General features: G+C 39.6%; 1 protein-coding gene across 10 annotated transcripts in view; it reads right to left on the bottom strand.

Annotated features, from left to right (window-relative positions):
* Positions 1–12,989, bottom strand: part of LOC126174783 (tyrosine-protein kinase Src64B) — a 264,444-nt gene that overhangs the window by 34,442 nt on the left and 217,013 nt on the right. For all 10 annotated transcript variants that reach the window (XM_049921134.1, XM_049921133.1, XM_049921141.1 and 7 more), the window contains one exon: positions 10,239–10,392. In XM_049921134.1, the coding sequence (XP_049777091.1) occupies positions 10,239–10,392 (154 nt within the window). The remainder of the gene's footprint in view (positions 1–10,238; positions 10,393–12,989) is intronic.

Below are 12,989 nucleotides of genomic sequence, written 5' to 3'. Positions count from 1 at the left end.
CAGGAACAGTCAACTGGCTTTAATGCCTCCACAATACTCATTGACATGCACATAGTCATAACAATCTGACCTTTGTCAAGAGCATTTGCGCCAGTGGATTTCCCCATTTGCAGGACATATCATCACTAATTCCCCTATCATCTATGCTTCACTCATCATTCCCTTACAAGTCACACTGTTACAATGTCACCAGGTGGGATTCAATCTTGTGGTGTGCAGTGGTCATAATGTTTTGTGTCTCATCAGTACACTTGAGTGACTGAACCCAAAATATTAACAACACTGTGCAAAGTTATCCAGTTAAGCCAAATGAGGATCTCCAATCCATGGCATACAAACTATACAATCTTTCTTTGGCAAAAGTCCTGGGCATGTTCAAATCTTTGAAACCACACAAACCACAAAAATTCACTTGCACAATACAGAAGTAGCAACCCTTTGCAGTGACAAACAGCAGCCATCACCAGACACTCACATGTTGGTAACACCTAAATTGAACCACACCAGCATCCGCACACTGCACCATCTGCAGGCACATCATCAAGCTGACATTTCACTGTCACCACATTTAAGTTACTTTCTTCCACAGTGGCCCTCCTGTCTCAGTTTTCAAAAATCACTACAGGATAATCATTACCAGAGAAAGGAATTTGCATACTGAAAAGTCCTCAGTGGCTGCCATGACTGCACTGCACTGTGACTGTAAACTGTATCATGACAATGTGAAACACAGCACTAGCCATGTCCAACCTGCTCATTATTAAGCTGCAAAGCAAATATTTGTCTATCTGCTTTTAAACTAATAAAGGTGTATCTCTTTCTAATGTGAACTGGGCAACATAGTTTATCTGCACCCATGGTGTTGCATCATTGTTTGTTAAACTACAATGTCTAACAGATTTCCATTAAAAGTCAACATTTAGAGGAACTTTTGTACAAAAAAAGTGTTGTTGATACACTATTATTTTTGATAGTTACAAGTGCAATTTCTGAAAATCTTTCATATGGACTTATTTAATACTTACGCCCTTTGGACAAATCTTAGGTGACCCCAAATGCCTTTAAGTTGATAAGATAGTATACATACCGATTAATTCCATTTAAAAGTGACACACTCTTCTCCTTCTGCACTATTCCCTTTTTCATCTGTATCTTTAAACACATAGTCAGAAAGTCAGAATGGTGTGTGTGTGTGTGTGTGTGTGTGTGTGTGTGTGTGTGTGTACTTTTACTAGAAAAACGGCAGGAGCTTGAAAGCTCGTGTGAATACTGTTTTCTGTTACATGTTTCTATGGTCCACACATCAGTCCGCTACATGCAAGTAGTTGCCTTTCCCTTTTTTATGTACTTGACTGCTTGGCAACTCAAACTTAAGTGTTTGGGAAAGGTTTTAAAGAAACACTTTCAGACTGTTTCTCAACTATCCCACTTCTGATTAGTACATGGAAAAACTGAACACTAAAATCTTTCTGCCTGAGCTCTAATTCTGCTTATTTTATTATGATGCTCATATTTCCCTATGTAAATAGGAGTCACCAAAACATTTTGGGAGTCTGAAGAGAATGTTGGCGATTGAAATTTTGTGAAAAGCTCTTTCTGCATTAAAAAGTGTCTTTCTTTTAATTATGTCAGCTCAACTCACTTATCATATTCATGACACTCTCTCCTCTATTTTGCAATAATACAAACTGAGTTGGCCTCCTTTGAACTTTTTTGATTACCTCCATCAACCCTATCTGATAACGATCTCATATTATGCAGCAATACAACAAAAAGAAGATGGAAAAGTGCAGTGAAGATAGTTTCTTTCGTAGATTTGATGGCTCTTCTAAATGTCCTGACAATAATACACAATCTTTAGCTCCATTCCTCCCACATCATTTTCTGTGTGTTCATAACTGTAATACCGAGATTTTTATGTGAATAGACAGCCTTTAGATTTGTGTGAGTTACCATGTAACCAAAAGTTATCCATTAACTTTTAGTATTACTGTGAATGATCTCACAATTTTCATAATCATGGTCAATTTCCACTCTTTGAATCATGCAGATGTCTTGTTCAAATAATTTTGCAATTTGTTTTGATCTTTCAATGACTTTACTAGTCAGTAAAGACAGTATCATCTGCAAACAGTTTAAGGAGCTGTTTACATTCTCTCTTAAATAGTTTATATTAGTTAAAAACAGCAGAGAGCCTTTATAACACTTCTTTGTGGAACCCCAGTGTCGTGAGCTGCATAGATTAGACACCCGAGATCCAGCTGTGCAGTTGTAAGATGTGCCATAGAAGTCAGCAGCTGCTAGAACCGCCAGAGGCTGTCACTCATGGATAGTGATGCAATCTCTCCTCTGTGGACTCTACCGGCCGGCCAACAGCTTATAGAGTTGGGGCCGGCCAGCCTTGCCCTCAATTATATGTTGACATTCTGACTAGGATTATCAGACTAGTAGTGTAGTCACTCCATGGCAAGTGTCTTCTTGTAAAAAGTAATTTCTAGATATAACAAAGTGTTGTGTCCGTAGTCATCTGTATGTTCTTGTGGTTAAAACACCCAGACATTACTTTGGTCTCGCTAGATGACTTCCTGTAAGTCACTGCAAACTGTGATCTTCGTGACAGGAGACAAATGAAACACTACTCCATAGGCACACAATTTGATTGGAAGTCACTTGTTTGGAATGGTGTCAAAAGCCTTCTGTAAGTCCAAAAATATGGAATCAACTTGAGATCCCAAGTCAAAGGCACTAATTACTTTCTGTGAATAAAGCTCCAGTTGGGTTTCACACGAATAATACTTCTGTACTGGTTATGAGTCAATAAACAGCTTTCTTCAAGGTATTTCATAATGTTGCAACAGAGTTATATTACAAAATTCTATTAGAAATCGATGTCAATGATGTGGGTCTATAATCCATCAGATTAATTCTATTTCCTTTATGGTGTATTTGTGATCTGTGTAACTTTCCAATCTTTAGGTACATACCCATTAATTAGTGAGGGGTATATATGATTGCTAAAAATGCAGTTATTTCATCAGCATACTTTGAAAGGAAACTAACTGGTATAACAATTGGACTGAAAGACTTGTCTTTATTAAGTGATTTACCATAGTTAGTATGAAAGGCATGGAGACTGTCTCTTGCAAAGGCATCAAGCGAATTTTGATGTGCTTTTTAAATACATGTATTTTGCACTTATTTTTGATGGATCTGGAAATACTGTACTCAATCTCCTTACGACGACCTTCTGGTTACTAGTTCCTATACCACCACAGTGCTCTCTATTTGTTCAGGATTATTTGTCAGTAAGAAGTGTCATACGTTATCACAATCATTTACACTCCGCGTGGGCTTCTGAACTAATCATTCAAAATTATTTTCAGAGAAAGCATTTAGTACAATTATGAATGATGTTTCATGCCTACCACAAACTTTAAACCATGTATTTTCACAAACATTTCATGGGTACATTGAAGTCACTAGCAACTGTAATTGTATGAGTGAGGTACCTACTCAAAATGAGCCTCAATTTTTTCTTCAACAATTCAACAAGAGTATCTTCTTAACCAGGGTCAATAAAACAAACCAAAAATGAATCAATTATTAATTTATTCTGACTTTTGGTTGTTTTTCTAACAGTGCTGTATGTATTTCTCCACATAAGGTAAAATTTTGACAATATAGTGGAGGTGTTGAGTCACAGACACCCACAACAAAAAGATTGCTAAACAAGTAAGCTTTTTGCCAAAAGGCCTCCTTCTGGATTCAACAAAATACAAAACAAACAAACAAACACACACACACACACACACACACACACACACACACACACACACACACACACAAATATGCAACTCGTACACACACGACCACAGTCCTAAGAAACGATTTGGTAGCAACTGGGTATGTTATATACTGTCCAGCAACTATATGAAAAACATATTTTGTGAGAATGTTACTGAAACTTCATATGATAGTTTGATACCTCTTTCTGTACACAAATGTCATCTGAATTTTTTTCAGTTCCAGTTTCGTAGCCAGGATAGTCTTTCAATGTTGAAGGGTCTTTGTAGAGAAAGTAGTCTTCGTGTTGTAAAGGAAGGAACAACACTTTTATGCAGATTACAATGCTGTTGGAATATCAGTATTGTCGAGTAAGGATATATCCACTTTCTCAGGAACCAAGTATTGGTAATGGTTGAAATTTTTTCCTTCCAGCAACCTTATTCATTTCCAGTTCAAGATTCAATAACTTACGAATAGTGTAACATGAAAAGGTGATTTAATTGCTCCTGTTGACAGTAATCCAAGCACTTCATACATTCTTACAAGAAAAATACTTATTCATCTCAAAATAGTTCTTCTCCCCCTCAAATGACTGAAATTGAGCTTGAAAGATATATTACTTATATACAAATATACACAACTTACGTTTCAGTTGGTTACCTTTACTACATCTGTAACCTGCATTCTGCACAGAACTTTCCAGTATTATATAAATTATAAGAAGCTTTAACATTTATGCCTTTGTAACTAAGACACATGCAGAGTAAAAACATATTGTCTTCATTTATCGCCATTTACAGGACAGTTTAACCAGCAAACAAATAGAAAATACATACTGGAATATAATGATAACATAATCCAGACTGGAGTATAATGATAATATTACGAAAAGGATAGATTGCTGCTCACCATATAGCAAAGATGTTGAGTCTCACACAGGCTCAACAAGGAGACTACTAAACATGTAAGCTTTTGGCCATAAGGCAGCCTTCTGAAACAGAATGCAGATCACATACACACGAGCACTCTCTCTGACCGCTGGGGCTAGACTGCGAGCAACTGCACATGATGGGAGAAGCAATCTGGGTGGTGGGGGTACAGAGGTAGCTGGGCTGGGGAGAGTAAGGTGAGCAGGCTATGGGTGGGGGACAGTAAAGTGTTGTTTTTGGAAGCATACAGGGATGAGGCAGAAAGAGGGTAGAGCAGCTACGTGCAGTCAGGAGACTGTGGGTGCACTTTTGGAATATAAAGCTGTGGAGTGGGAATAGGGAAGGGGATCAGCGGGTGAAGGACAATGACTAATGAAGGTTGTGGCCAGAGGATTACGGGAATGTACGACATATTGCAGGGAGAGTCCTCACTCAGGCAACACACAAAAGATGGTGTTGGTAGGAAGGACCCGGATGGCACAGGCTGTGAAACAGTCATTAAAATTAATGTAGCCATCCCTTAGGTGGAATCCACTTTCAGGAGGGTGGCTTGTTTGGTTGAGGAGGACCAGGTGAGGCGAATGGGGAAGAAGGTGTTGAGGTATTAGAGCAATGGTCGGCAACACATCAATCGCAATCTACTGGTAGATAGCGAGTGCTCAATTGGTAGATGGCGTGAGTACTGAGAATGTTGAATAAAATCGTCAATTGTTTTCTGTAGCAATAAAATGTGTGTTCATTGACACAAGTTGTTTTGTTTGTTAATAACAGTGTAGAACTGGTACCAACATCTACCTTGAACCTCAAATTTTTTGCCACATTAGTTAAATCAGCCGCCACCTGCACACCACTCGTTGCTGCACTGTTTCACTCATCTTTGTGAAATGTGTTCGATACGTGTCAGGAGAAGACGGTGTACTTCTGCAATGTAATAGAGCCTGGAAAGGACATAGGCAGAACTCAGCACTGAGCATGCATAGTTGCATACCTTATTGACACTTTTTGATAACAAACGAGTACTGCAGCAACTTCACGCATAATGAGTTGTGTATCAAAAAAACATAAAATTCATCATTTTCATTCCGAATGGGAGCACAAATTTTTTGTAACACAAAGAAATGGCACATGCATTTGTTTAGTGTGTGATGCTAAGATTTCATTTGTGAAAAAGACAAACATATAGAGACAGTTCAGAACTGTGCACACAAGTGTTAACACCGAGTTTCCTGTGAACTCCGATCTGAGAAAAGAGAAAATCGAGAAACTTAAAAATCAATTAAGTGTCCAACAAAGCACGTTCACAAAACCAGTAGACAAAAGTATTGCTGCCACTCTTGCTTCTTACTGTGTTTCCAATGTATTGGCTTAAAGGAAGAAGCCCTTCAAAGATGGTGAATTCGTAGAAGAAGCATTTTGAGAAGCTGCTAACGAGTTGTTCCATAATTTCAAGAACAAGTCTGAAATAGTTACTGCCATCAAATCCCTTCAAATTTCATCAAGAACAGCACAAGGAGGGTTGATAATATGTCTAATGATGTTTTCTCTCAACTGAAAACAGATTCGGATGAGTGCTGTTATTTTTCAATGCAATTAGATGAGTCCACTGATGCAACAGGTACTGTTCAGTTGCCAGTTTTTGTAAGGATGGATTTTAATAACTTTACTGTCAAGGAAAAACTTTTGAAAGTAATTTCTTTGAAAGGCCATACAAGAGGAGAAGATATATTTTTTGTCATGAAGCAACTCATTCTATCGGAGAAAGCTTGTAAGCATTACCACAGATGGATCCCCAGCCTTGAGAGGTTCTAAAAGTGGTTTTATTGCTCTGTGCCAAAGAGATGAAAGTTTTCCACCATTTTTAACTTATCACTGTATTTTGCCCCAGCAGTCTCTGTGTGGAAAGTTTTTAAATTTGAATGGAACTATGAATAAAACAAAATTAGGTCTCACTCTCTTCAAACAAGACTTTTCAAAGATTTGGCAAGTGAACTAGAACTACAGTATGGAGATTTACTGCTCCACACTGAAGTGCATTGGCTCAGCAAGGGATAAGTGCTGCAACGTTTCCACAAGCTTTCACTGGCTATCAAACTATTTTTGCAAGAACAAGATGAGAATAGTTTGTCAGCTTGTATTGAAGATCCTCTCTGGCTTATGAATTTTGCTTTCTTAATTGACCTAGCAGAAAAGCTTAATGCTCTGAATTTGAAATTTCAAGGCAATGACAAAGATATTGCTGATATGACATCTGAAGTAAATTCTTTTACTGAAAAATTGTTTTTGTTGGAGTGCTGCCTTAAGAGGGGTGAATTAAGACATTTTCCAACTCTGAAGACACAAATAGAAGAAAGTGAGATACCTTACAATAGTGAATGTCATGCAATAATGATCACCAATTTGAGGGATGATTTCAGTGATCAGTTTTCAGACTTCAAAAAGATTTCAGTGGTACCCCAGTTTGTATCTTTGAACTACTGAATATATCTTCTTACTTTGGAAAGTTTTTGACATAGATTGGACAGCTCTTGAACTTGAAATAATATCATTAAAAATGATTTGTTTCTCAAAAGTACTGCAGAACCCAAAACCTGTTGGGCTCTAATTCCTCAGGAGAAATACCCTATCTTAGTTAATGTTGCTCTTAGAATAAAGGCCTTGTTTGCTTCTACCTACCTGTGTGAATCACTGTTTTCAAATATGAACTTTATTAAAAATAAACACAGAACAAGGTTGACTGATGAACATCCGGGCTCTTGTATTCGACTAAGTGCAACAAGCTATACACCAAATATCAAGGACATTGTTGACAAAACAGCTACTCAAATTTCACATTAAATGTAAAATAATTCTTGTGTTATTAATGTAAGAATATACTTGAGAATATTATGAATTAAAATTATTGTGTTTCGAAAAAATAGTGATGATTTAAAACTTTTATTTTAAATAATTGTTTTCCAGTACCGGTATCCAAAAATTAAAAATGTAGCAATTGAATTTTTAAAAGTAGACCACTTTGATATGTTGGTACAGAATAGTAGATAGTGAAGGCTTTGTGGTTGCCGACCCCTGTTCTAGAGGAATGTGGGGGTAGGGTGTCCTCAGCCTCAATCCAGATCAGAAAGATGTCATCAATGAATTCTTGGTGGTTAGGAAGGATTCCTCTAGATGGCCCTTGAATAGGTTGGCATAGGATGGTGCCAGGTGGGTGCTCATTGCTGTATCCCAGATTTGTTTGTAGGTCATGCCTTCAAAGGGCAAGTCATGGTGACCAGACAGGAGATTGTAGGTTTGGAATCCGTAGGGTGTTGGGAAAGGTAGTGTTCAATAATCGCTAGACCATAGGCATTAGAGATGTTAGTGTAAAGGAAGGGAGGTATCAACAGTGACAAGCAGGGCAGCATGTGGCAAAGTAGGGGGAATTGTGGAGAGTTGGTGGAGGAAATGGTTGGTATCTTTTATATAGGAGGGTAGGTTGCAGGTAACAGGCTGAAGGTGTTGGTCTATGAGAACAGAGAAAGGATTTGAGCTGAGACTGGAGATCCTGCTGGATTTCTGGAACGTGGTCCCTGTGGCAGGGTTTACAGATTGACAAATCTGACAGCTGTTGGAGTCCTTCTGCCAAGTAATCATTGCGGTTCAAAACAACACCGTTGGAGCCTTTGTCAGCAGATAGGATGATGAGATCAGGATCAGTCTCGACGGGGGATTGTGGTTCTTTCTGCGAATGAATGGTTAGCTTGCATTTTTGGGAGTTGGGGAATGATGGTGGGGCACAGTTCGAGTTTAAAAAATTCTGAAAAGTTAACAAGGGGGTGATTTGGGGGCAGTGGGGTGGATCATGGTTGGAAAGAGGAGTGAACTGAGTCAGACAGGATTCAACATTGATCTTAGGTTGGGTCTAATTGGTAGGGTTGGTGGGAAAAAAGTTTTTCCACGTAGGGACCGGAAGAAGGAGAGAAGGTATTTAAAAATCCAGCACGACTGAATTTGGGAGTAGGGCAAAAGGTGAGGCCTTTGGAAAGGATTGATACTCCCGTGACGCTAAGGCTTTTGGATGAAAGGGTCATGACTGTTTCTGATCTATTTAGATTCTGGATTTTTTACAGTGGTGGGAGGAAGTTTATGAGGGTGGGATAAGTATAGTAGGTCTGCGAGGCAAGGTGTGTCAACTATGAGGGGACGTGAGGGAGGTTTGGAGGTCAATGTAGAAATGGTGGATAATGGTAGTCCAGGACAGGAGCAGGAAGTGAACAGGTTGTTGAGTTTATTTAGGTGGTGTGCATGCTACTCTAGTTCCTAGAGGCCAAAGTTTCTATGAGCAAGATGGAAAATTCAGGAAAATTCTCCTACTGTGCATCCCAAATTCCTTTGTTAATCATTGTCCTTTACTCCCATATTCCCTTTCTTGTTCTCACTCCACAGCTTTTTATCCCACATGTGCACCCAAAGCCTTTTTACTTCTATCCTTTACCACTGCTCCCCCCCTCCCCTCCCTGCCCCACCCCTCCTAGTCTTACTCTTTGTCTAACTTCCCAAATGCACCTACCTCCCTTACCCTCTCTCTACTTCTACTTCTTTCCTGTATGGTCCCACAAACAGCATTTTACTGTCCTCCAACTGCACCCTGCTAACCCTAACCCCCCCCCCCCCCCCCGGCCACTTCCTTATCACAATCACCCAGATTGCTCCTCCCATCGTGTGCAGTTGCTCGCAATCTGGTGCTGACAGCCAGAAGCAGTGTGTGTGTGTGTGTGTGTGTGTGTGTGTGTGTGTGTGTGTGTGTGTGTGTGTTGTCTATTTCAGGAGAAAGCCTTGTGGCTGAAAGCTAACGTCTTTAGTAGTCTTTTTGTTGTGCCTGTCTGTGACTCAACATCTCCCACTATATGGTGAGTAGCAATCTCTCCTTTTCATAATGTTGTCATTATCCGATGCTGGATTTTCCATTGTTAGGTTGGAATATAACATGTATATGAAACTAGACCCATGTTTGGCAGATATAAGAAGCAATTGGAAAAGGACTGGCATGAAGGAGGTATGATGTACTGTTTAGCTTTTGGATAAAATGGGAATTTACCCACACATTAAACAACTGCTCATCTTTTTTCATGCCTGTACACAAATCATCATTTGTTTAACATGTGGTATACTTGTCTCCATCTATATGAACTATTCAAAATGCTGAGATTATCTTCCTGGTTGCTGACTTTTGATAACCAGAAAGCCCATAGATTTTGATACAACAAGACTTTATTGGTAACAGAGTAGTTCTCACTTACAATAAGAATGTAAGGGAAGAAAAATAATGAAGAGAAAGATAGAGCAGGGAACGGGAGGAATGAGGGGAGGGGAGGGGACGGGGAGGGGGAGGGGGAGAGGGGACCGGGCGAGGGGAGGGGAGGGGGATGGAGAGGGAGAGTGTCTCAAAATCTCTATATCATTTAGCATGAAGCAGTTAATTTTTACAATTCTCGTAAGGTTTTAATTGGGCATAATGTTATAACATTGCCCATTTTGAATGATTACCTTGTTTAGGGCAATATTCATCATCTTCTATCACACGTGCTAATCCAAAATCACATATTTTGGCTATGTTGTTTTCTCCTATCAAAACATTTCTTGCAGCAAGATCTCTATGAATAAGCTGTTTTGCTTCCAGGTACTTCATTCCACTTGCCACCTGGAAGAAACATTCTTGTTTAACATTTATTTAATGAGTTAACTACAGTAATGTCTGATAATACAGAGTAACTATGCATGTTTGAAATGAAACACACAAACACAGCAAGCTGTTCTACACAAAGTGAGACAAGCAAATATGTAGACAGATTTTACTTAAAAATTATTAATACAAAAATTTATTTCTTACTCAACTATTACCGGTTTTTATATTTCTGTTTCATTTTTTTATTACTAACTTTTTATTTTACTAACAGTACAGGGCACTACATCCAGAGATGATATCACCATTTCAAATTACTTAGGACTGCCTGTTTTAAATTTATTTTTGGACATGCTGAAGATAATGACAATAAAATAAAATGACATTAAACAGACAGAGATATGGAATGTTAAGTATTGCTATAAACTCCACATGCAGTGAAAAAATACCTTGCCCTAAAGTAAAACTTTCAAACATATTCATGCCAGGTACGAATTTTGTGATAACTGTTATTATAGAGTTGCAGTAGAGGGCACAACATAGTACAACTTTATAAGGAGATGTTAGCAGTTACAAAGACAAAAATTTCCTCAGATTGTCCACCTGCTTAGCTGGGTGGTAACGTGCTTGCCTCCTGTGCAGTGGGCCCAGGTTCAATTCCTGGCCAGGTTGGAGATTTTCTCCACTCGGGGACTGGGTATTGTGTTGTTCTCATCATCATTTCATCCTCATCACCGACACACAAGTCTCTCAATGTGGCATCGACTGAAATAAGACTTCCACTTGGTGGCCGAACTTCCGAGTCTCCCGGCCAACGATGCCATACACTCATTTCATTCCCCCCCCCCAGATTAAAGTAGAATCAGAAGCGACTTGCAGTGCTAGTCATTAACACACAGATAAACTTAATAATGAATTCCTCCTTCATTTATACACTGAAATTCCATCCAGGCCTCAGAAGGATTAACAGTGCTGACCAATGCCATGTCATCCGCAGCCCATAAGTATCCCACCGCTATCCTGGCCGCTTTCAGCTGTTGTAACCAGAACCACTACTTTGGAATCAAGTAGTGTTTCAATTGGCCTCACAAGGAATGAGTGCACTCTACTTGCCAACAGCACTCGGCAGACCTAAACAATCACCTACCCAAGTGCTAGCCAAGCATGACAACGCTCAACTTCGGTGATCTCATGGGAACTGGGCAAGGCTGTTGGCTCACTTATACACTGCCTAACAAAAAAAGCGAAGCACCCAGAAGGAGAAGAGAAAATAAACTGTAATTTCACAAATTGAGAGGATACGTGATGTTATTTGAGTGATTACAAAATTTAGTCATATTTACGAATAATTTGGTAGTACGAGTACATTTATCAGTATGATGTTGCACCTGCTCTGATCCGCATGATTCAATTGGGAAGAGCGTCATAAAGCCACTGTATCATCTGAGACAAGCTGATACACAACTGTTGTAAATGGTCATTGATATGCTGGATAATGGCACTGGGACAGAGTTGAGGTCCAAGCCGGTCCCACCATGTTTTATTGGGGACAGATCCAGGAATGTTACTGGCCAGAGCAATATCTCAACATCATACACATAGTTCATCAAGATACTGTGACATGAGAAGTAACACATGAGGATGCAGGATGTCTCAATGTACCACTGTGTTGTCAATAGTTACCCCAATCAAAATACCAGCTGTGACCTGAAGTCCAACCCTATTGGTTCCCCACAATGTGCTGCCAGGAGTAACACTACTGAGCATCTCCAAAACATTGAACAATGTGGTAATACAGAACCACAGTTTATTGCTGAACATGATTTTATGTTAGTCATCAACTGTCCATGCTTTACAGTCGCAGCATCCCTCCATTACTGCTAGTCTCCAAATAACAGTGAAGGTTGACAGTATATGTTACAGGGCATTCATTACTTGTTCTCACATGGCAAGTACAGAAGTGAATGGATTACCATGTACTTCGTGCACAGTACAGCACACTTCCACTGTGGTTGTCCTGTCCTCACATTCCCATGTCATTCAACATTGGCCCACTAGCCCTCTGACACATTCAAATGCCACGCCCCACAAATCTGGAAATTCCATAATTCGACCAGCCGGCTAAATGGAGAGCCACAATGAGGCTCCTTTCAAATTCTGTCACGTGCTGATAATACCGTCTCAGACAAGTATGTGAGATTTCTGTCCACAGTGAGCACTCAACATCTGATGCAGTTCATGTCCCTTATATACACTAGCAAGTTTGGTAACACCACCAATGTATTGTAGTGCCTGCCCTACCATAAACATAAACTCTGCACACGGGCCTTGATGAGCCCATCGGTACCAATCGACAGTTGTATCATCCTCTGCCAATGGCATCATTGGTTGCAGTATTGAGGGGTATGGGCTCAGCAGACCATTCTCCCAGTTATTGTGTTTTCATGACCTGCAGCTGCTACTTTTCAATCAAGCAGTTCCTCTAATGGCCTCATGAAGCTCAGTGCACTCTGTTCCAATCCTCCTATCAACACAAAATCCATGTTAGTACCAGAATCAAAGCTGAGTCCTCCACATGGTATTCACTGATCACTCAGCTATGGAGATGGATGGCT

This window comes from Schistocerca cancellata, chromosome 3 (assembly GCF_023864275.1).
Source record: "Schistocerca cancellata isolate TAMUIC-IGC-003103 chromosome 3, iqSchCanc2.1, whole genome shotgun sequence".
NCBI classification, from domain to species: domain Eukaryota; kingdom Metazoa; phylum Arthropoda; class Insecta; order Orthoptera; family Acrididae; genus Schistocerca; species Schistocerca cancellata.
Note: the sequence above shows the minus strand (reverse complement) of the source record. Positions and strands in the feature narration are given on the sequence as shown.